Below are 25,429 nucleotides of genomic sequence, written 5' to 3' on the forward strand. Positions count from 1 at the left end.
AAATAGTATGTTAAGTCATCAGAGGAACTCAGTTGGGTCTGGATTCATTTCACAGTTTTGTGTGACCTTGGATAAATAAGTGATCGGAGGGGACATGTATAGTTATCATTCCTTATGAGTAGCAATCATATTCCTTAAACTGAGGAGAGCCTTTAGATAGTTGCTGTTCTACTTTACAGCAGTGACCAAAGAGATAATTAACACTACGAAAGGGGGGCATAGTGAGGGCTTGGTACCTTTTGTAAGAGGAAAAGAGTAATCTGGAGGTGACTATCCCATAAAGGGAAGGACTTAACCACAGCAGTCCAAACTATCTTTGAACTAAGAATGGAATTAAAAAGTAAAATCTTGATTTAATTGAACATATTGAAGTAGATAGATGTGAAATTTAAGACTTAGGAAATATTCATGGACATGGCAAGTATTTATTAAGGATTGGTTTACCTTAGGGTAGTCTTGTTAATTCTTGTTCATTCTTCTGGTATAATTTTTAATAATACTTCATTCTAAAAATCTCTTGGTTTGGGTGATAAATCATCCTAGTATATAGACTTACTTCTTAAGTTACTGTTATTCTTGTTACATAAGCTGGTTCTTATGTGACAGTTCTGCTGCTTCCAGACAAGCAAAAAGTTGGCATCTGTTATTTGTCATCAAGTATTTTTCATTACTTTTGGCACTGCCAAGTTTATGCAATTTAAGACGTTGATAAACTTAATAGCTTTGATTTTTTTTTTTCTTAAAAGCACATTTGCAGTAACTTTTTTGAAATTGTGCTTCACTTTGTTTTACGTCACAGATACTGCATTTTTTTTCCTATTTTTTAAATTTTATAAATATTTTGCATCATTCTTCCTTTTTGTGCAATGTATGTTTTCTCCTCTCAGGTGTAATCCCTGTAAAATTCCCACTACCAGTTCACCCCTGCACCATCACCATAGTCCCTTGTGCTCTTTTATTCCCTGTTTTGACCCCTCTCTCTCCCCTGCAGAATGTCTCTAATTTATAATTGCCTGTTAATTTTGTTTTTTTAATTTACTATAATTATTTTTTTCCGGATCCCTTATTTGTTCTCCTATATTCCTCCTATAAATAAAGCCATCTGATATTTTTCCTTTTCTTTTTGGCTTATTTCACTGAGCATAATCCCTTCCAGCTCCATCCATCATTTGCAGTAACTTCAGTAAAATCTGCATACAGAAAAAATTCTATTGAAGGAGTTAAAATTAGGTGATTATTAAATTATGTTCAGATTGTACAGGGGTGCTTAACTGTTTCTTTTTTGCCTTTAATACAGGATGATGATTGGGGCAATATCAAAATAAAAAATGTAAGTATTATCTCAACATTTATAATACAGTTTTGTAATTATTAAACCAAAATATATCCACGTCATTTTTTCCCTGTGTATATTCAGTTATTCCAGCACCATCTGTTGAAAATAGTTCATTTTTTGCATTGACTTGTTCTAGGATCTTTCTTCTTGAAAATCACCTGTTATATTTTTGTGTTCTTCTTTTATTAATATGTTTTTAAATTATTTTATTTTTATTTATTTAAAAAAAATTATTTATTTATTTGTACAAGCACTGGGTACAGTCAGAAGTGCGGGAGGGTGAAGAGAATTCTCCAGAGCCAGAGCGGGGAGCAGAACAGACAGACCCACAAAACACACTGCTGAGGGAAGCAGCGGGTGCAGCAGGAGAGGTCTGTGTGCCATGTGGGAGCCTTGCCTGCGGCCAGGGATCGAACAGATGCTGCAGAGGCTGCAGGCAGCTTCACAGCCCAGCGCTCAACCTGCTCTGCCACCGGGGAGGCCCCCCAAATTAATTTTCATTAACCATAGACACTTCCACATTGTTTTTATTAATAACACATCCCAGACAATGCTTCCCAGAAGCACTTATGTCAGTTCCCATTACATTTTGAGTACATAATTTCTACAGATGGTGCCTATGCCAATTTCTACAAAGGGGAAGACAAAGTCATACAACATGTTACAGAGGGCTTTCTTAATTTTTCTGTTTAGCCCATGTTGAATACCTTTTGTAAGTACAGTTATGCTCATATTTGCAAAGACACGGAGCTTTCTCTTTGCTTCCCTATGAGGACAGACCTTAGTCTGAGGCTAGATTCTTTTTATCACTGTCTGATTGAATGTGTTTTACATACATTGAAGTAGACTGCTGTTTGTTCACCTGAACCTCACAAAGGGGCTATTCCTCCATATAGAATCCCAGTAGCTTTAGGGTGTGAGTTAGTCTTGGGATTTTTCTTCGTGTATAAATGACAATGGTGGGGAGTCATTGAGCTACTTGGGAATAAGGGCTCTTTTATTTATTTATTTATTTATTTTTTTAATTTTTTTTTTTTTTATATAGAGGCATGTTTTCTTTCTTTCTTTCTTTCTTTGTTTTTGTTTATACATGCACTGGGTACAGTCAGAAGCTCAGGAGGGTGAGAGAATTCACCAGAGCCAGAGCGGAGAGCAGAGCAGGCAGAAGGACCGAAGTACACTGCTGAGGGGAGCAGCGGGCGGCAGGAGAGGTCTGCGCGCCATGTGGGACCCTCCTCCGGTGGCCAGGGAGCAGCCGGGGATCGAACCGGCGCCGCAGAGGCTGCGGGCAGCTTCGCAACCCAGCGCTCAACCGCTGCGCCACCGGGGAGGCCCAAGGACTCTTTTAATATGGGGGCACAGACTCTAGCAAGTCTTCACTCCCATAGAGAGACCCCTCATGTAGATGTTTCAGCATTGGTATTCTAGGCTGTTGGGAGGAGTGTCGTTCCATCTGAGTTCATGCTCCAAGTGTAACTCCAAGTGAACTGTTCATCAACCTTTTCATCCCGGTCAGTGTAATAGGGAACAAACTGAGATAAAGTCATTGGAGAGATGAGTGCCTCTTGTAGAGCAGAATGAGCAGCACCTTTAGCTGCACAGTCAGCTGCTCTGTTGATGTCTGCAATTTCAGATCATCCCTTTGGTAGACAGTGCATCATTGCTACAGCTGATGGCAGAGCTACTACTCTTAGCCAGACCAGCATCTCTAGTGGGTGCTGAATATATTTGTTGCTGACTATAAGAAGCCCCCTTTCCATATAGCACTATGTTTGTATAGAGCCATGAAGACATATTTCCAGTTCCTGTACCTTCTTACTCAGGACTTGAGTCAGAGCTATCAATTTGGCCTTCTGGGCCAAAGTCCCTACCAGGAGGGCTCTGATTTTAGTGGTGTCTTGAAGCATGACGACTGCATATCCTGTGTGTTGATGACCCAGTTCCATAAAACTCCAATTTTTAAACATCTCAATCTGAATCTGGCACAGCCTGGCCAGACAAATCTGGTTGGCTTCGACACAAAGTAATTTGTATACATTTGTAGGTTAAAATGCCATCCTCATGTGGTCTGCATTGATTGGGAGAAAGATAAATGGTTTTCAAGAGCTAATGACTTACAACTGTACATTAAGATTATTTAATAGAGCTGCTTGATAGAATAGAAGTGAAAGTCCACCTTTTTGTTTGGGCAATGTCAAAACTTGATGTGCATACACATTGATGGACTGAACTAAGGTAAGCTCTACTTACTGTATAAGGTCAAAATTTGCAGGTGTAGCCCCCAAACATGGAGGCCATTCCTAAGTAGTATGCTCCAGTTGTTTGGAGAGATATTTTGTGGGCTGCATTTTTGATCCTAATAATTGAATTAACACTCCCAGGCAAACTTTGTCCATTGTGAATAGAGTTGGAAAGGCTTCTTGTGGTCTGGCACCCCTTAAGGCTGGTGCTGAAGTCAGCCTTCCCTTTATTTTATCAAAGGCCTGTTGGCAATTAGGGGTCTAAAACAAACGTTCAGAGTCCAGGCCTTTGAGAACTTCATATAGAGTTTTGCAATTAGCAGGGTATAAGAAATAGGCATGGTTGAATGTATGTCCTGGAGAGTCTCATTAATGGCTCTCAAATCCTAAGCCAAGTGGTACCTATTTGGAAAAATTGTAGTGCTGTGTAAGGTGCAGCAGGGCCAGTTTTGACCAGATTGGAGAAATTTCTATGAGATTTATATTTTATATCTTTTTTAAAAAAGATTATTTATGCATACAAGAGCTGGGGTATAAGCCAGAGATGCAGGGGGTGGGGGTAGGGGGTGAGAGGATTCACCAGAGACAGTGGGGAACAGAACAGGCTGACTGATTGAAATACACTGCTGAGGGGAGCAGCGGGCGAGTCAGGAGATGTCTGCTGTGCCATGTGAGTTGCTCCTTGGCTGGCTGGGGATGGAATCCCTGCTGCAGTGACTGTGGACAGCTTTATAGGTTGGGTCTTAACCCATTGGGCCACCAGGGAGGCCCTTGTTCATTTTTTAAACAATGTTTGCTTCCCTCCTGCCCTCAGGTTTAGTCTCCATAGAATTTCCTCCACCAAATACCCATGCACCATCACCACAGTCCTATGTGCTCCTCTCTCCCTCCCTCTGATCCTCTCCCTTGTCCTCCCCTTCAGGATGTCTCTGGTTTATAATTGTCTGTTTTTGTTTTGTTGTGTTGTATTTTGTAATGTTATTATTTCCCCCACCCCCAATCTCTTACTTGGTTCCCCTATATCTCTCCTGTAAGTGAAACCATCTGATGTTTTTTTTGCTTCTGACTTATTTCACTGAGGGTAATTCCTTCTAGCTCCGTCCATGTTGCTGCATATAGCATGAGTTTATCTTTTTTGATTGCTGAATAGTATTCCATTGTGTATATATACCACATCTTGATCTAATCATCTGTTTTTGGGCATTTGGCTTGTTTCCAGGTTTACCTGTTATAAATAGTGCTGCAACAAACATAGGGGTACAGGTATTCTTTTCAATCACTGTTTTTGTGTCCTTAGGGTAGATATCTAGGAGAGGAATTGCCGGGTCATAAGGAAGCTCCATTTTTAGTAGACTGAGGAGCCTCCATACAGTTTTCCATAGTGGTTGGACCAGGTTTTTTTTTTTTTTTTTTAAATATTTTTAAAAGATTTTGTTTTTATGCATACAAGAGCTGGGGTACAGGCCAGAGGTGCCGGGGGTGAGAGGATTCACCAGAGACAGAGTGGGGAACAGAACAGGCAGACTGACTGAAATACACTGCTGAGGGGAGCAGTGGGCAAGACAGGAGAGGTCTGCTGCGCCATGTGGGTAGCTCCCTGACCAGCCAGGGATCAAATTTGTGCTGCAGAGGCTGCGTATAGCTTCACAGTGCTGTGCTTAAGCCCTTGTGCCACCAGGGAGGCCCCATGGTTGGACCAGTTTGCACTCCCACCAGCAATGTAGGAGAGTTCCTTTTTCACCACATCCTCGCCAACATTTGTTGTTGCTAGTTTTTTTTTTTGATATGTGCCATTCTTACTGGTGTAAGGTGGTATCATTGTGGTTTTGATTTGCATTTCCCTGATGATAAGGGATGTTGAACATTTTTTCATACGTGTGTTGGCATTTGCATTTCCTCTTTGGGGAAGTGTCTTTTAAGTTCTTCTGCCCATTTTTTTTTTTAAAGATTTACTTATTTATACAAGAACTGGGGTACAGGCCATATTCGCGGGACAGTGAGAGGATTTACCTGAGACAGAGCGGGGAAAAGAACAGGCAGACTGACGAAATACACTGCTGAGGGGAGCAGCAGGCGAGACAGGAGAGGTCTGCCGTGCCATGTGGAATCCTCGCCAGGATCAAACTGGTGCTGCAGAGGTTGTGGACAGCTTCACAATGCGGCACTTAACCGCCTGCACCACCAGGGGAGGCTTCTGCCCATTTCTTGACTGGATTGTTTACTTTGTTCTTGTTGAGTCCTGTAAGTTCTTTGAATATCTTTGTGATCTGTCCCTTATCAGTTGTATGGAGTGCAAGAGTTTTTTTTTCCCAATCAGTGGGGTGTGTCTTTGTTTTGGTTAATGTCTCTTTTGCTATACAGAAGCTTTTCAGCTTGATGTAATCCTAGGTGTTTATCTTTTTTTTAACTTTCTTTGCTTTGGGTGATGAGTCTTTAAAAATGTTACTGAGATGTATGTCTTGCAGTGTTTTACCTATATATTCTTCTATATATCTTATGGTTTCAGGTCTTATGTCCAGATCTTTTATCCATTTTAAGTTGATTTTTGTGCATGGTGAGAGGTAGTGTTTTAGTTTCATTCTTTTGCATGTGGTGGTCCAGTTTTCCCAGCACCATTTATTTTTTTATTTATTAATTTTTTAAGATTGTTTATGCATATAAGAACTGGGGTATAGGCCAGAGGTATGGGAGGTGAGAGGATCCACCAGATACAGAGCAGGGAACAGAACAGGCAAACTGACTGAAATAAACTGCTGAGGGGAGCAGTGGGTGAGACAGGAGAGGTCTGCTGTGCCATGTGGGTAGCTCCCTGGCAGGCCGGGAATTGGCCTATTGGTGCAGAGGCTGCGGATAGCTTCATAGTGCTGTGATTAATCCCTTGAGCCACCAGGGAGGCCCCTCCCAGCACCATTTATTGAACAAACTGCTTTTGTTCCATTGCATATTCTTTGCTCCTTTGTCAAAGATTAGTTGTCCATATATGTGTGATTTTATTTCTGGGCTTTCTGTTCGGTTCCATTGGTCAGTGTGTCTGTTTTTGTTCCAGTACCACAATGTTTTAGTTATTATAGCTTTGTAGTATAATTTGAAGTTTGAAAGTGTGATACCTCCATTCGCCTTTGTTTTCGTCAGTAGGGCTTTGACTATTTGCGGTTTTTTTGTGGTTCCATATGAACTTCATCAGTATTTATTCCGTATAGTTTAAGATTCTTATAGTAAACTCCATTTCAACACTTGTGCCCTTTGTATTATTGTTGTCATGCAATTTGCTTGTATTGATATATATGTTAGGTGCTCTGTATTATTTCGCTATTGTTTTTCCTTTAGCTATCTTTCAAAAAGATTTAAAAATGGAGACAACCCTTATTTGTTATTTTTGGCACTCTTCTTTTGGACCCAAATCCATATTTCTGTCTGTTACAATTTTTTTTTTTTACCTAAGGAACAATCTTACATTTCTTGGATAGCCGATCTGTGAATTTTATCTGCTTTCATTTTTCTATAAAGCTGTTTACCTTCATCTTTGAAAGGTATAGCATTCTAAATTAACACCTTTTCTTTGAATACTTGAAGATATCTTGATTGACATAGTTAATTGTCATTCTTGTTTCTTTGCCTAAGGTTTTCAGCTCTGTGTGTGTGTGTATGTGTGTGTGTGTGTATGTGTGTCCACACACACACACATATATATGCTTGAGGGTTGTTTTGTTTGAGCATTTTGAATTTGAGTTTATAGTTTTTATTAAATTTTGAAAATCTTTAGCTATTCAAACTTTTTTTTCTGTCTGTGCTTCTCTTTTTTTATTTTTTAATTAATTAATTAATTAATTAATTTTTGTGGGACCCTCTCTGGCAGCTGGGGAACGAACAGGTGCTGCAGAGACTGCAGGCTGCCTCACAGCCTAGCGCTCAACCGCTGGCCACCAGGGGAGGCCTTATTTTATTTTTTAAAGATTTATTTATTTATACAAGAACCGGGGTACAGGCCAGATACGTGGGAGGGTGAGAGGATTCACCAGAGACAGAGCGGGGAAAAGAACAGGCAGACTGATGAAATACACTGCTGAGGGGAGCAGCGGGTGAGACTGGAGAGGTCTGCCGCGCCATGTGGGACCCTTGCTGGCCGGCCGGGATTGAACCGGTGCTGCAGAGGCTGCAGACAGCTTCACAGCGCGGCACTCAACCGCCTGTGCCACAAGGGGAAACCCTCTTTTTTTTTTTTAAATTTAATTTTATTTTTGTGTAAAAGAAATGGCGTATAGGCCAGAAGTGTAGGGGTCGAGAGGCTTCACCAGAGACAGAGTAGGGAGCAGAACAGGCAGATTTACTGAAATACACAGCTAAGGGGAGCAGCAGGTAAGACAGGAGTGTCTGCTGCACCCTATGTGGGTTAGCTCCCTGGCCAGGGATCAAACTGAGGTCTTAGCAGTAATAGGGCTGAGACTTACTCATCCACCAGGGAGGTCCCTGTGCTTCTCTTTTTTTTTTTTTTTTAAAGATTTATTTGTTTATTTATTTATACAAGCACTGGGTACAGTCAGAAGCGCTGGAGGGTGAGAGAATTCACCAGAGCCAGAGCGGGGAGCAGAGCAGGCAGAAGGACCAAAGTACACTGCTGAGGGGAGCAGTGGGCGACAGGACAGGTCTGCGCGCCATGTGGGACCCTCCTCCAGGGGCCCGGGAGCAGCTGGGGATCGAACCAGTGCTGCAGAGGCTGCGGGCAGCTTCGCAACCCAGCGCTCAACCGCTGTGCCACGAGGGAGGCCCTTCTGTGCTTCTCTTTTTAAGACTAATTTATACGTTTATTGCTATTGTAGTTTTCCCTGGTCTCGTATTTTTTGATTCATGCTCTGTGTGTGTGTGTGTGTGTGTGTGTGTCTGTTCATCTGTTGATGGATATTTGTTTTTGTTTTTGTTTTTTAAGATTTATTTATTTATTTATGCATACAAGAACTTGGTTTCAGGCCAGAGGTGTGTGGGGTGTGTGTGAGAGGATTCACCAGAAACAGAGCCGGGAACAGAACAGGCAGACTGACTGAAATACTCTGCTGAGGGGAGCAGTGGGCTAGACAAGAGAGGTCTGCTGAGCCATGTGGGTTGCTCCTTTGGCTGCAGGGGATCGAACTTGTGCTACAGAGGCTGCAGATTGCTTCATAGTGCTGTGCTTAACCCCTTGTGCCACCAGGGAGGCCCAGGTATTTGTGTTTTTAATTTTAGATTGTATAAAACTTGGGAACCTTCATCTTCCTAGACGGTGTGCTTTTCATTTTTCTTCAGTAAATAGCTAGGAGTGAAATTGCTGGGTTATTTGATTAAGTGTATGTTTAACTTTGTCACTTTCCAAAGTTCTACCATTTTACATTCTTTTATTTATTCTTTTTTAAAGATTTATTTATTTATGCATACCAGAGCTGGGGTGCAGGCCAGAGGTGTGGGGTGTGAGAGGATTTACCAGAGATAGTGGGGATCAGAACAGGCAGATCTACTGAAATACATTGCTGAGGCAAGAAGCTGGCGAGACAGGAGAGGTCTGCTGGGTTAGCTCCCTGGCTGGGGATCAAACTCTTGATGCAGTAGCTGGGGATAGCTTTCATAGTGCTGAGACTTAACCCAACGGGGAGGCCCCCATTTTACATACTTTATACAGTGTATGAGAGATCCAATTGCTCTGTATTACCATCAGCATTTGATGTTTTCAGTCTTTTTAAATTTCCCATTCTGGTGGATGTCTAGTCACATTTTTTGTGATTTGAATTTGTGTTTATTTCATTTATGGCTAATGATGTTGAATATCAATTCATGAGCTTATCAGGCTTGTTTTCATCTTGTGAAATGCCTAATCAAATCTTTGAATATTTTTAATTGGGTAGTTTTAACTTAGTGTTAAATATTTTTTATATCTACTAGATGTGTTTTGTGATGTATATGTGCTGTGGATTTTTTTTTTAAAGATTTATTTATTTATACATACAAGAGCTAGGGTACAGGCCAGAGATGCGGGGGGTGAGAGGATTCACCAGAGACAGAGAGGGGAACAGAACAGGCAGATTGACCGGCTGAGGGGAGCAGCAGGCGAATCAGGAGAGGTCTGCTGCGCCATGTGGGTTGCTTCCTGGCCGGCTGGGGATCGAACTCATGCTGCAGAAGCTGTGGATTTCTTCATAGTGCAGTGCTAAACCCCTTGCGCCACCTAGGAGGCCCAATATTTTCTACCAATCTGTTGCTTTTTTAGTCTTTAAAATGGTACAATTTTAAGCATGTTGAAACTTTTGTCAATGTTAACCTTTTATATTTAGATATATCATCTGAGCAAATATTCTTTAATTCTGAAGTTTATAGTGCTGTTTTTGGTTTTTTGCACTGGGTATTGGCAATTTGTGATTTATCTGTTTCTTCATCTACAATGGTTTTGAATTTACCCCCCAAATTAGCTTTTGTCCCTCTTTTTTTAATGCCCTTCTTTTTACTTTGGTTTTCATTTATGCTTTTCTAGCTTCTTAAGGTAGCAGCTTACTTAATTTATAAATCATTTTTGTTTTCTGTTTATCTCATCCATTTGTTCTATTATGTGTGTTAACTGATTCTTTTTTAGGTGCTCACTGTATACAGCGTAATTTTTTTTCTAGTTTATCAAACTAGACTCAAAATTAAAATTTAATCAAAACGAAAATTTTGATTGTGTTAATGGTTCAAGGTTTATGTAGTTGGTAACGTAAGTCCTTTAATCTTTTATGTCAATTTTATGAAATCTTTTTTAACATGGCAATCTTTTGATCCTGCTTACATGATTTTACAATTATTTGTTTCATTTTCTTATTAAAATTTAAATTTGTAGGGGCCTCCCTGGTGGCGCAGCGGGTTGAGGGCATCCCTGTGATTGTCCGCAGCCTCTGTGGCTTAGGTTCAAGTCCTGGTCGGCCAGGGAGATTCCCACATAGTGTGGCAGACCTCTCCTGCCTCGCCTGTTCTGCTCACTGCTCTGTCTCTGGTGAATCCTCTCACCCTCCCGTGCCTCTCGCCTGTACCCCAGCTCTTGTATAAAAATAAATAAATCGTTAAAAAAAATTTAAATTTGTATTTTTATTTGTATATGGCATGTGATGAGATGGTGAACTGATAGTATCCAAAGGGATGTCATTCAGTCAGATATTCTTCTCTGGCCTTTTTTTTAAACCTCCACTTATGGTTCTTTTTTTCTTTTTTTTTTTTTAATTTAAACTTCCTTATTCTTTCTTTCATGTGCTATGTCTTCCATTTAAGATATTGAGCAAGATGTTCACCTTTCAGGATTGTGAGCTTTAGGATGACAGTGTCTTCATTGTGTTTCTATTATGAAAAGTTATATTTGTATTGAAAATAAATATTCTCTGGGTCCTCCCTGATAGTGCAGGGGTTAAAGTCTCAGCAATATCAAGCTATTGCACACTAACCCACATGGCACAGCAGACCTCTCCTATCTCACTTGCTGCTCCTCTCAGCAGTGCATAAATAAATAAAATAAATCTTAAAAAAAAAGAAAGTATTCTCTTAGTTTAATAGAGTTAGGAAATTTGATATTTTAAACTAATTTTATGTTTGGTCTTATTTTTCTTACCAATAATTATATAAAATATTTGTATTCAAATGTAATCTTACTAGTGCTAGTTTATTTGCTATGGAGCAAAATTAAGCCACTTCATGTTAATGATTATTTGAATAATTCTTTCCTTTTCAAAATTATAAACTGTATTCTCAGCTTTTTTATGACAATATTTTTTACTCATCTATATTGAGGTATAATTTACAGTGTACAAAATTGACCTATTTCCAGTGTGTAGCTTGATGAATTTGGTAATTTTATGCAGTCATCTTACTACTACTGTGATCAAGATGTAGATGTTTCACAACTCTTTAAAGTTTCCTCTTAACCTTTTTGCAGTTAAGAAGGTAATTTCTGACCTAAAGTAGCTGCCCTAGTACTTCCTTTCTTGTTGACTAGAAAGATGCAGAATGTGTTTTCCATGTCTCGCTTTTGTCATTGGACATAAAGTGATCAGCTTTTGAGCACTTTTGTGAAATTAACTTTTTTTTTTTTAACAGGGAATGACTCTACTAATGATGGGGTCAGCAGATGCTCTTCCTGAGGAGCCCTCAGCTAAAACCGTATTTGTAGAAGACATGACGGAAGAACAGTTAGCATCTGCTGTAAGACATACTACATTTTATATATTTGATCACTGCTTTTCAGAAGTATATTTTATAAGATGCTTTTCAAGGAGTAGCATCTGTATGTTTTTTTTTTTTAATAGAGGCATGTTTTTATTTATTTATTTATTATATTTGTTTGTTTTGTTTATACATGCACTGGGTACAGTCAGAAGCGCGGGAGGGTGAGAGAATTCACCAGAGCCAGAGCGGGGAGCAGAGCAGGCAGAAGGGCTGAAGTACACTGCTGAGGGGAGCAGCGGGTGGCAGGAGAGGTCTGCGCACCATGTGGGATCCTCCTCCGGTGGCCGGGGAGCAGCCGGGGATTGAACCGGCGCCGCAGAGGCCGCGGGCAGCTTCGCAACCCAGCGCTCAACCGCTGCGCCACCGGGGAGGCCCAGCATCTGTATGTTTTGAAGACTTAGTCACAAACACTAAGATGTATGTTTTTAGTTTTGAAATTGACTTAAGAAATCCTATAATGGAATAGTTAATAAAATTACTTGCTGTTTTGATTGTACGCTTTGATTATTGCTTTTCTGACTTTCAAATGAATTTACTTAGGCTTAATTTATACTTAACATTAAACAAAGTTTGTAATCCAGAGTTTGGGCTTTTAAGTCTCAGAACTGATGTAATTACTATAATTAACTTTATTATACAGATAAGGGTTGTTATAAGATACACACACAGATATTATAAAGTCAACATCTGTAATAATTGTGTCTGGTAAATAGTGTTTATTTTGAGTGTTTACTTTTTTGGAAAAATGGGCTCAAATAAGTGAAATACTCAAATAGCTCAAATAGCTAAAATAGCTAATATTAAATAGCTTAATATTTAAGCTTAATAAATAGCTTAAATAGCTTAATATTTAAGCTCAAATAGCTTAAATACTGGGGCATTTAAGTGCTTAAAATGTTCCATGCTGGAAATACATTAGTTTATCTTTAATTTAAATGCAAACTTGGTTTAGAAACTGATCATCACATGTTTTGAATATTTATTTAAATCATCCAGGTTTTATATACTGCCATTTTTTTTTTTGGTGTGAAGTATTTCTATGTATATGTTGCTACTCTGTTTAAGTAAGTCTACAAAGGAGGCAGGACTAATGGATATGATTGTTCTTTTAGTATTTTTAAGAAGGGAATTAAAATAGAGAATGATTGTCAGTGTGATGCAAATGAAATTTTTTGTTGGAGAAATAAAGCATTGTTACTTTAGAGTAAATACAAATTGGTATGAGTGGTAAATTGTTCTTGCATCAAAGTATATGTGAACTCTGGTGATTCATTCAATAAGTCCTCACTTAATGCCCTTGTCTTCGATAGGTTCTTGGAAACTGACTAAAACTAAAAAATGTGTAATGAAATCAATTTTACTGTAGCCTAATTGATCTTAATAAGACTTAAATTCCTATGGCATATTTCTAGTCACAAAAACATCAGCAAACTTGTAAATGAAGGTCAAAAACACTTATATTAAAAATAATTTGTATTCATCCATTCACTTTCTAAATCACTTATTCCAGTTCAAGGTTTCAGGTACCTGGAGCCTGTTCTGGCAGCTCAGGGTACAATGTGAGACCCAAACCTGGACAGGATGCTCTCATACACACACCCACTCTCACTCCTACTGAGACAGTTTAGAAACACTAATGAATCTCACATGCATATCCCTGGGATATGGGAAGAAAATGGAGTACCTAGAGAAAATCCATGTAGACAAGGGAAAATATACAGACTCCACACAGACAGTGGTCCTGACTGGGAATTGATTTTTTTTCCTCATTAACACATGATAAAATGTTATTCATAGATCTCTGCCTCATTTTATAAAAATGATTTAATCCTTTTCCTTATCAGATGGAATTACCATGTGGATTGACAAACCTTGGTAACACTTGTTACATGAATGCTACGGTTCAGTGTATTCGTTCTGTGCCTGAACTCAAAGATGCCCTTAAAAGGTAAGACTGAAGAGAAATAGCTTTAAGTCTTTTTTGGGTAAAGGAATTCCATATTTGGGTGAGTAGTGTTGTTTTGTGTATATATTTTTAGTTGCTTTATTGAGAAGCACAGATTTTTAATTTATGATGAGGTTACATCATGATAAACCCATTATAAGGTGAATATTTACTGTAAGTCAAAATACGTTCACTTAAACCATGGGCATGCACTGTCCTGTGCAGTCCTGTTTGGGAAGGAATGCTAAAATCAGGTCCTGTCTTGGTGTGGTTTTATATATCTGGGCTCTGACTCAGATTCTTGGGCCTCAGCACATGTCTGTTACATTGAACTATTGGCATTGGGAGTTGAGCCATTTATATTAAAAGTACCTTCCAGCTAGGCTGTTTTGGGAGCTGTGACAAGAAAAAGATAGCCACACTGGATGGGAGCTTTTGAAAGCCTCCTAGAGTGCAGATTTATATATATTTTTTCTTCACTGTGTCAAGTGGAAACAAACACTTTTTTAAAAAACAAGCAGGGGTAAATGAAGACCTAGAACATGATACTGTTCATGAAAATTGGAGACTTTGTAGTGACTTGCCTGTATAATTCTTTTTTTTTTAATTAAAAGAGCAGGTTTATTAGGGAAAGGGACAGAAGAGTAAGACACTTGCATAGACACAAGTGGGCAGAAAGAGCTGTCCCAAAAGGGACAGGTTTGCGAAGAGAGCCCTGCATGGTTGCAGGCAGGTGTCCTTGAGGAGAGCTGCCTCTGCTGAGGGAGGTCAGTGAAGAGAAGTCCCTACAAGGTACAGTTCACAGGCAGGCAGCAAGTACTGCCCTGCTGAGGGAGAGAGTGGGTGAAAAGAAACACCTGCATAGTCACAGTTGGGTAGAGGGAGTGCTGCCCGGAGCCTGTGGAGAGACTGCACTCACCCCATATAATTCTTCAAAAATTATAATGCAGCATTGTTTAGGGAAGAAAGTCAGACATCCTTGTCTAGTCTTTATTAAGGAATTCTATATCTTTTTAGTATTGTGATATTTAAGAACTGCTTAGTCTCTTCTTGCATGTTCCCCCGTAGTATATTTGTAGTTTTTATTTTGAATGCTTGCTTGCAGAGAGAAATGAACTTGATTCCAGTACACTATCCTTAATTCTTTACTTTTAAATTGATAACCCTAATGGGGAGGGTTTAAAGGTAAAGGGTAGGGAAAATACATAAAATTGATGCATTTTACCTAGCTCTGAAATAGGATTCACGATATCCCTGTGTGGTAATTCTCTTGCTTATATATGCGATGAAAAGGCTTTTAAAAAGAATAAGAAGTAAGACTATTAAAAAAAAAAAAAAAGCAAAGCAAATACATTTAATATACCTAATTTTACAGACCTCCTATTTTATTCTATCTTACCTTAAAAGTGCTCAGAATACTTACATCATTAGCTTACAGTTGGACAAAATCATGTAACACGAAGCCAGTTTTACAGTATACTGTTGACTATCTCATGTAATTCATTGAATGCTGGAATGAAAATGAACCCTAATTAAAAATTCAAAATGTGGTTTCTACTGAATGTGTATTATTTTATACCATTTTAAGGTGAAAAATTGTAAGTCAAAACATCCTAAGTTTGGAACTATCTTTTATGATATAATTCACCCTTCTAACATGTTCAATTAGATGTTCTATATTATATTTTCAAGGTTGTGCAGTCATCACCACAGTCTAATTTTAGATTAATTTCTTCCCCCCGAAAAACTTATACTCATTAGCAGTCATTCCTTATACCCTTACCACCTACAGCTCTAGGCAACTGTTAATCTACTTTCTGTCTTATAGATTTGCCTATTTTGAAATTTCATATAAATAGAACCACACATATGATGATTTTGTGACTGCTTTTACTTAGTTTCATTCACATTGTCGCATGTATCAGTATTTCATTAGTTTTTGTATTTCATTCTGTGGTTATTCCTGGTGTGTTTTAATCATTATCATTTGATGGGCATTTGGATCATTTCTACATTTTAACTGTTGTGAATAATGCTGCTATAAACATTTAAGTACAAATATTTGTGCAGATGTATTGTTTTCATTTATTTCTCTTGCTTATGAGTAGATTATTTGCTCATATGGGGTAACTGTTCAGCAACATTTTGAGCAACTGCCAAATTAGTTTCTAAAATGGCTACACAGGGCCTCCCCGCTGGCACAGCTGTTGAGGGCTGGCACAGCTGTTGAGGGCTGGGTTGTGAAGCTGCCCGCAGCCTCTGCAGCGCCGGTTTGATCTCCGGCCATCGGGTGAGGGACCCACTTGGCGGGCAGACCTCTCCTGCCGCCCGCTGCTCCCCTCAGCAGTGTATTTCGTCAGTCTGTCTGTTCTGCTCCCTGCTCTGTCTCTGGTGAATTCGCTCACCCTCCCGCGCTTCTGACTGTACCCAGTGCTTGTATAACTAACTAACTAACTAACTAACTAACTAACTAACTAACTAACTAACTAACTAACTAAATCTTTTAAAAAAATAAAATGGCTGCACTATTTTACATTCTCACCAGCAATGTAACAGTGTTCCAGTTTTTCTACCCTTCTGTCAATCTTGTTATTGTATGTTTTATTGTATTCAGTAGTCATCCTAAGAGTGTAAAGTGGTATGGTAATGTGATTCTCTTTTGGGTTTACCTAATGTTGAGTATCCAGTTGGGCAATTGGCCATTTATATGTCTTTGGAGAAATGTCTCTTTCGATCCTTTGCCTATGTTTTAAATGGTTTGTCCTTTTATTATTTAGTTGTAAATTTTATATATTTTGGATACAAGTCCCTTTTCAGAGGGTACTTTGCAAATATTTTCTTCCATTTTGTGAATTTTCTTTACGTTTTTGATAGTACTATGTGTAGTGCAAGCATTTAAAATTTTGATACATTTCACATTTTCCTTTCTTGTACATTTTTGGTGTCATATGTAAGAAACCATTGACTACTCCTATATTACAAGGATTTTCTGCTATGTTGTCTTTTTTAAGAACTATTTAGTTTTAGCTCTTATATTTAGGGCTATGATCCATTTTTAATTAATATTATGTATATAATGGGAGATAGTTATCCAGTCCCATTCTTTTGCATGCAGACCAATTCTTATAGTACCATTTGTTATAAAGACTAATCTTTCCACTTTGAATTGCTTTAGCACTTTTTCCAAAAAATCAGTTGAGGGCCTCCCTGGGGGCCCAAGGGGTTATGCATCAGTACTAGGAAGCTATCCGCAACTACTGCAGCAGCAGCACAAGTTCAATCCCTGGCCAGGGAGGGGACACACATGGAGCAGCAGACCTCTCCTGTCTGCCCGCTGCTCCCCTCAGCAGTGTATTTCAGTTAACTCGCCTGTTCTGTTCCCCACTCTGTCCCTGGTGAATCCTCTCACCACCGGCACCTCTGGTCTGTAACCCAGCTCTTATATGCATAAATAAATAAATCTTTAAAAAAAAATAATCAGTTGACCATAACCTATGTGATAAATAAGATTTATTCTGGACTCTCAATTCTAGTCTAGAACAAAATGCATTTATTTGTATGCCTGTCCTTAAGCCTTTTATTAAAAAGAAAAATCTTGTTTTTTTTTTTAAATTTTATTTTTATATTCCCCATACAATTGCAACCCCCTTATTTTGACCGCAAATCCCTCCTTTCCCTGCCCCTCTCCCCCAAAGTGTGTCTCTGGTTCATAGTTGTTTGTTGATTTTGATTTTTTTCTTTCTTATAGATACTCATTTTCCTGGTCCCTTATTTAGGTTTTCTAGATTCCTGCTATGAGTAGACCATCCGGTATTAGAAAAATCTTGTTTTTACACCACTATAAAAAAAGGAAAAAGGAGTTAACTATTACCCATAATTTGAGAACTTGTGAAATAGTCTATAAATAATGGTTCATTTGCAAATGTCTTGATGCAGACATTGCCAGTTGTTAATATATGATAGAATTCTAAACTACAATTTGTATATAGATAGCTTTATCATTCTGCTGTCCTCCCCCTCCCTTTAGTGACTTGTAAAATGCTTTGTTAGAACTGAGCAGTAGAGAAGAGAGAGAAATACTATGCAAAAATGTGTGAGTAGCTGAAGTATTTCTGCATTTCTCTGTAGTAAATATTTGTCAAATATTTATATGAAGTAGCCTAAATTGAGGCTGATGTGTTATCAGTGAGCCAGACATGTACTTCTCTTGAAGGCACTTAAAATCTAATTGAGAGAGGCTGTCAAGTAAACTGGTATTGTTGTAAAACTGCTTTGATGGGAAGTTTTAAAGTTACTTTTTCTTAAAGGCTTATAGTTATTTCTCTACTATTTTAGTGTACTCATGGCTATTGATGAGAGGTCTAATATCAGTCTCGATTCTCATTTGTTTTAATACTTTTTGAGTTTTTGCTATATTTTTATTTTTCAGTATTTTCCATTGTAAGTGTGACTTTTTGTTTTCTTTAATGCTCAGAGGATGCTCTCAGTCTGAGGACTTTATCCTAAACTCTAGGATATTCTTGGCCATTACTTCTTCAGTTATTCTTTCTTTTCTCTACTTCCTTTCATATTCCTATTACATACGTAGAATTTCTGAATCTATTTCTCATGTCTCTTTTTTTCTTCTGTACTTTCTATTTGCATGTTCTGGGAGAATGCTGCAGTTCTGTCTTATATTTCACTGATATATACGCTAGCTTTGTTTTACAACTCCTTATTTATCATGACATTCTGTTCTTTTTTAAAATAATCTTCAGTTTTTAATTTCTGCTATGATTCCTGCTTCTATTTCTCTGAGGCTCTGAAATGTTCTTATTTAAAGGTCCTCCCTCACCTCCCCACTGGTCCTTTAACTCTGGTGTCTTTGAATGGGTTTGAGCTGCCCTCAGTTGGAAGATTATATATGCATTTTATTTAACCATGTGTAAAGCTATATTCTCTTTTGTCCTGATTGCAAATGATCTGAATGAGAAGCTTATGAGAGAGCTTCTTATTTTGGAGTGTGATTAATTGGTAAAGATATGAGAGAACTTCTTTTAGAGTGTGGTTAATTGATACAGACCTGCCTTACTTTCAGGACTTTACTTTTTTTTCATCTGGCATAAGTCTCTAATTTAAGGGTAGCCTTTTTTTTTATTTTTCTCTAAGTTTTGTTTAAGCTGGGGAGATTTCAACATGTTCATTCTGTTTTGTTGAAATGAAATTACTTCTATTAAATTTTCACAAGAGGGTGGAAACCCTTATACTTACTAACATAATACAAGATGACATGGGTGGCAGCAATTCCACTTCTAGGTATTTACCCAAAGGACACAGAATCATTAATTCAAAAGGACACTTGCACCCCTGTTTATAGCAGTACTATTTACAATAGCTAAGCTATGGAAACAACCCAAATGCCCAAAAATAGATGACTAGATCAAGAAGATGTGGTATATATACACAATGAAATATTACTCAGCAATCAAAAAAGATAAACTCATGCTATTTGCAGCAACATGGATGGAGCTGGAAGGGATCGTGCTCAGTGAAATAAGCCAGAAAGAAAAAGAAAAATACCGGATGGTCTCACTCATAGCAGGAATTTAGAAAACCTAAATAAGGGACCAGGAAAATTACTAATTACAATAAAGTAAAAATCAAAATCACAAGCAGCTATAAACCAGAGACACACTGCGGGGGCGGGGAGGGAGTAGGAGCAAAACAAGGGAGGTAGGAATTGTATGGGGACTATAACCAAGATGAAAATGCATACAATGTGCAAAAATGAAAAATGATGTAAAAAATATATAAAATTAAAAAAAAGATGATATGGGTGGGCTTGGTTGTCTTTGGAAAAATGGCAATAACTGATATTAAAGAAAAAGAGAACCTGGAGATGCTAAAGATTATCCTCAGCACTTAGAATTTTTATTTGGTACGTTCTAGAGACTGTGATGCATTATGAATGAAGGGTAGAGAAAAGTACATTCAAGGGGAATAGACTGGATTAGCTGAAGAGGCAGTGAGGACAAAGAACTGTAGCTACAGATAAAATCTGGTTTACTTGCTACCCTGTGTAGAGCTCCATCATAATTGCAGAGTTTTAAAATTAGAACTTATAGCAAAAAATATATATAATTAAAAATTATTTTTGAAAAATCTATTAGTTACTTATAAAAGACAGTATTATTTGGCCATATTTGTGTCTTGGAGACTGTCATGCCAGCTCTTGATAAATGCAACATACTTGGTTTTTCGAGTAGTAATTGCTAGATTGCTGTTTTATTTTCAATTTTTCTATAGGAATCATCTGGTTTTTTTTTTTTTTAAAGTTTTATTTTCATTTATGCATAACAAGAACTGGGGTGTAGGCCAGAGGTGCAGGGCATGAGAGGATTTGCCAGAGACAGAGTGGGGAGCAGAATAGGAATCCACTGAAATACACTGCTTAGGAGAGCAGCTGGTGAGACAAGAGAGGTCTGCTGTGCCATGAACTCATGCTTCAGTGGCTGACAATAGCTTGACAGTGCTAAGACTTTAACCCTTGCATCACCAGGAGGCCCAGGCATTATCTGTTCCTTATAACATCTGTCCATAAAATTGACCCAACCTTTTTTTGCACTTTAAATGTACACTTCTATTTCCTTTAAAGTCAATTTGGTAATTTGTTTTGCCTCAAAATTTTCTAAATGTCTTTAAACTATTTTAGCAAAGAGTTACTCTTTTTTTTTAGATCTGTAATCCCCTCCCCCCATTTGCATTCCTTATTATTACATTTTTTTTTTCCTGCTAAGGTTATCATGCCAATAGGGTTGTGTATTTTATTTTTCATAGAATCAGCTATTTTATTCATTTAGTTCTTTTTATTGTCTGATTTATCCTACTTTGTTTGTATTACAAACTTCTGTTTTCCTTAGTCTTAATTGTTTTCTAACTTTTGAAGTTGCATGCTTGGATCATTCATTTGTTCTTGTGTACTAATTTAATCTGAGGTTCTATTATTGTTCCCTATGCATTAATTAAAGCTGTTCACATGTTTTACAACAAATTGTAAACTCTTTTCTCTTATCCTTGACCCAGAGTTTGTTTTTAAATATTGAATCATAGCTTATAGAACAGTATACAAATGACTTACCTTAGAATGAACACATCCAGGTATCCAACATTGTTAGAACCTATCAGCATTCCCGAAATCCCCTCACCTATTGTTCCCTTATTACTCCTCACACTTCTTTCCGAATGTGTTAGTACTAACTTGACATCTAACCTTACAGATTAATATTGCTTATTTTGAATTCCTTATCAGCAGAAACATACAGGTTGTGTTCATTTGGTTCTGACTGATTATCTTTGGTTTATCAGTGTTGTATGTGGGTAGTTGTAACTTTTTCTTTTTCATACTGTATAGTATACTGTTGTACCTATAGACTACAGGTTTTCCCTGCTGTGAGAAAGTAGAACTTACCTAATTGGTATGATTTGATAGATTTTCTGGGGGTTCTGGGAATGTTACTATTAATTGATGTAGAAAAATTTTAAGCATTCCAGTACACCTAAAATAAACTATCAGATCACACCAAATAGGAGCAATTTACTTTGCAATAGCAGGGGAAAACTTGTATTACCAAATAAACATTTTCCCTTTTGATGATGGGTTGATCTGGTAAATGGTTGATTATTTTGAATATTTCACACTTGATAGAAAAATCACATTCTTTTTTGCAGGTGATAACATAATAAACATTAAGTTAACTTTATACAGATTTTCTGTATCATTTTTTTAATTTACTGACTTAACAAAGACTAGCAAAGGTAGGTTTTCTTGGTACTTTTCTCTGTAAAACTTCCCAATACTCAGAATTATATATTTTCCAGTATTATTAGGAGCTTTTGAGGAATGGTATTAAATTATCTATAACCGTTCTATTTTTAGTTTCAAAATATTTGACAATTAGTATAGTTTTTCCCATAAATATAGACACTCATATTACCCTGTAAAATTGTTACTCATGTTACTCATGTTACGAGAAGTAAAATTCAGTAATGGCTGCAGTTATGTAGAATAATTTATACACTTCAGTATATTCTGTGATATATGCACTTTATTAATATTTCATTTTTACTTCAAAAGTACTTTTTTGAAAAGGTCACTAAAATGTCTAACAAGCTTTCAATTTTCATTTTTTAAATGAATATAATTTAGACATTATTATGAATTATTGCATATTGAAAAATGTAGGAAATACTTAAGCTGTACCAGTTTCCAAAAGAACTAAACAAGCAACTGAAAAGAAAATTCTTCTGTTGAATGTAATTAAATGTATTTTCTGTAACTACTTTCATTCTACTTAACATGAGCACAGAATTTTTTTAATGAAATAGCAATTTACATATGGTGAAATGCATGTATCATGTTTTGGTGTGATTGATTTTGACAAATACAAATTCTCTGTAACCCATTTTCCCACTAAATTATAGAACATTCCCACCATCCCAGAAATTTTTCCTTTTTTCCCAAGATTTATTTATTTATGCATGAAAGAACTGGGGTACAGGCCAGAGATGTGGGGGTGAAAGGATTCACCAAAGACAGAGTGGGGAACAGAACAGGCAGAATGACTGAAACACACTGCTGAGGGGAGCAGCGGGCAAAACAGGAGAGGTCTGCTGTGCCATGTGGATTGTTCCCTGGCCGTCTGGGGATAGAACTGGTGCTGCAGAGGCTGTGGATTGCTTCACAGTGCGGTGCTTAACCCCTTGTGCCACCAGGGAGGCCACAGAAATTTTTCTGAAACCACTTCCCAGTCAGTTCTCGTGTCCTCCACTAACCAACTTCTTACCTCGTTTTATTTTTGTTCATTCTAGCACTTAAATGTACCGAACGGACTTTTTTGGGAGGGGGGTCCTGACTTTGTTCACTCAGAATAGTTTTTGAGATTCATCCATGTTATTCACTGTATACATAGTTATGGTTGCTCCACATTCTTACCAATATTGGGTGATACATATCTGTCATTTTACTTTAGTGGGTATGTAGTATACCTAAACTTAGTTTTAATCATAGTGAATGTGAATAGTGACTAGGATATGGGAATATCCCTTCACGCCTCAATATTTGACATCTGGATGATATTTTCTGATCCTTTATGTGTATGAGTAGTGACTGACTTGAATATTGTGTATGATGGGCAGTCCTTATTGTCAGTAACTGAGAATTATAAAGCTGAAAGTGGATTTAGAAATCATTTAATAGAAAGTCCTCATAAACTCATTTTATAGGTGAACAAGTTGAGTTGAAATTTAAATGACTTATTTAATCTTATATAGCAAGTTCATGGTGAATGCAGGTATATTGAGTTTTGATGTTATGTTTTTGATCTAATACTATTTCCCCTGTTATTTCTGAAATTGCATTAATTTTATTTCCTTTATAATAATGGACATTAAATATGTACTTTTTGGTTTTACACTGTTTTAAGCAAATCATGAGAAAGGGTATGTTTTCCTAGTTCACTGAGACCTTTAGAAAATGTTTGCTTTAGAAGTATTAGCAAAGGAAAATAATTTAAAGTAGGTTTCATGGATCTAAATTCCCGTGTTTCTTAATACTCTTTTTTTGCCTATTTAATGCTTATAGCAGTAAGACCAGAAGAGAAGATAGAAAGGTTGGAACAGCTTTGAGAAACTTGCAGTGACAGTGCTATAGTCATTGTAACTGGTTTCTTTATTTGAATTTTATAATCAGTTGAATCCTATTATTTAATTCTATCTTAATGTTCCTAGGTATGCAGGTGCCTTGAGAGCTTCAGGGGAAATGGCTTCAGCACAATATATTACTGCGGGTCAGTATCTCAAATATACTGCTTTTCAAGAAGGGGTACAGTATAAATGTTAACTTTTCACTCAATTTATTTAGTACCTTTCAGCTTACAAAATATGTTTTGTGTAGCATAATGCTCATTATAATTGTAGTACTTAGACTTACATTAAACAACTTAGAATTTACCTAAATTAGAAACCACTAATGGTCCATTTTGAAAAATAATTTTTGGATCTTTTGGATTATTATTTCTATGTCAGAGTCTGCTAGTAAGATATATTTTTGGGGATAACCTCAAGGATATCCAGAAATAGGTCTTATTACAGTCAACGTTATCATAATCATTGTAAAGGAGAGTCTTAGGGGGTATTCCGCATATCAGAATTACTCCATTTTTGTCTTTACACAAATGAGTCCTCGTTGAAATCATAGTGTTTATAGCTGTGTGTATGTGTGTATGTATTTATTTTTGTCACATCTCGTCTCTAATGCATTTTCTTATTTTTTTTTTCTTCTGAACCATTTGAGAACCATTTATTTTTTTAAAGATTTATTTTTATTTATTTATTCATATAAGAACTGGGGTGTAAGCCAGAGGTGCGGAGGGTGAGAGAATTCACCAGAGACAGAATGGAGAACAGAACAGCCAGATCCACTGAAATATACTGTTGAGGGGAGCAGCTGGCGGGACAGGAGAGGTCTGCTGTCCCATTGTGGGTTAGCTCCCTGCCTGGGAATGGAACTCATGCCACAGTAACTGGTCATGGCATGATAGTGCTGAGAATTTAACTTCTGTACCACCAGGGAGGCCCAGAGGAACAATTTTGAAAAAGGAAAATTAACTGGATCTCAGCTGTCTGGTAATGTCAGCAAGTGTGTTTAAGGAACCAGATTTCATTACTAGAGAGTACAGTAGATGGAAACCAAATATGGGCTACAGGGTGGTTGGTTGGAAGTGGTAACCTGATGGTCAGATAGCAACATGGTATTAGAATAGTAACATTATGCCTATTGGTCCCTAAACAGGTTATGTATTCTCTGTATTAAATGAATATACCCTGCTTTGTTTGGGAAGACAAAACCTGGCAAGGGGATTGAGAGAAGAGTGGAGAGGGGCAATGGAGGAAGGAGACGGTGGATAGAGGAAGAGTCGGTAGAATAGGGCAGGGCTCAGAAGTTGTTATAGCTAGTGATTGTATTATAAAGTCTTCTAGTGATTTTTTTTAAACTGTAAAACCACATTTTTTGTTAGGAATCCAGCAATTGCAGAAGAAAAGATACACTTAAAAATAGTTTTGAAGGGGCCTCCCCTGTGGCGTGGCAGTTGAGCGCTGGGCTGCGAAGCTGCCTGTAGCCTCTGCAGCACAGGTTCGATCCCCAGCCACCGGCAAGGGTCCCACATGGTTTGCAGACCTCTCCTGTCACGCCCACTGCTCCCCTCAGCAGTGTGTTTCGTCAGTCTGGCTCTGGTGAATCCTCTCACCCTCCTGTGCTTCTGACTGTACCCAGTGCTTGTATGTATGTATATATGTATGTATGCATAAATAAATAAATAAATCTTTAAAAAATAGTTATGAAGGGGGTTTTTGTATTAGTTGAGAATTAACTTTTACTTGCCTGTTTTAAATATGTCATTATTTTACTAAGACAGTTTTTGCTTTGTTTTTAAGCCCTTAGAGACTTGTTTGATTCCATGGATAAAACCTCTTCTAGTATTCCACCTATTATTCTACTACAATTTTTGCACATGGCTTTTCCACAGTTTGCAGAGAAGGGTGAACAAGGACAGTATCTTCAACAGGTAATCAGGGTAAAGGCATGTGGGTTTTCATTTTGTAAATGTAAAACTTAGCTTTCCTATACCATACCATATTTTTTGGATTGTGTTTGAAAATACA

General features: G+C 37.6%; 1 protein-coding gene across 1 annotated transcript in view; it reads left to right on the plus strand.

The window, feature by feature from the left end:
• The window catches only part of USP14 (ubiquitin specific peptidase 14), a 46,496-nt gene that overhangs the window by 5,649 nt on the left and 15,418 nt on the right, over positions 1-25,429 (plus strand). Inside the window, exons 3-7 of the mRNA XM_037508757.2 lie at positions 1,298-1,330; positions 11,656-11,760; positions 13,629-13,732; positions 23,495-23,553; positions 25,202-25,332. Coding sequence (XP_037364654.1) covers positions 1,298-1,330; positions 11,656-11,760; positions 13,629-13,732; positions 23,495-23,553; positions 25,202-25,332 — 432 coding nt within the window. The remainder of the gene's footprint in view (positions 1-1,297; positions 1,331-11,655; positions 11,761-13,628; positions 13,733-23,494; positions 23,554-25,201; positions 25,333-25,429) is intronic.

Source organism: Talpa occidentalis, unplaced genomic scaffold, assembly GCF_014898055.3.
Source record: "Talpa occidentalis isolate TD23 unplaced genomic scaffold, MPIMG_talOcc4v2.1 talOcc4.13, whole genome shotgun sequence".
Classification (NCBI taxonomy): Eukaryota; Metazoa; Chordata; class Mammalia; order Eulipotyphla; family Talpidae; genus Talpa; species Talpa occidentalis.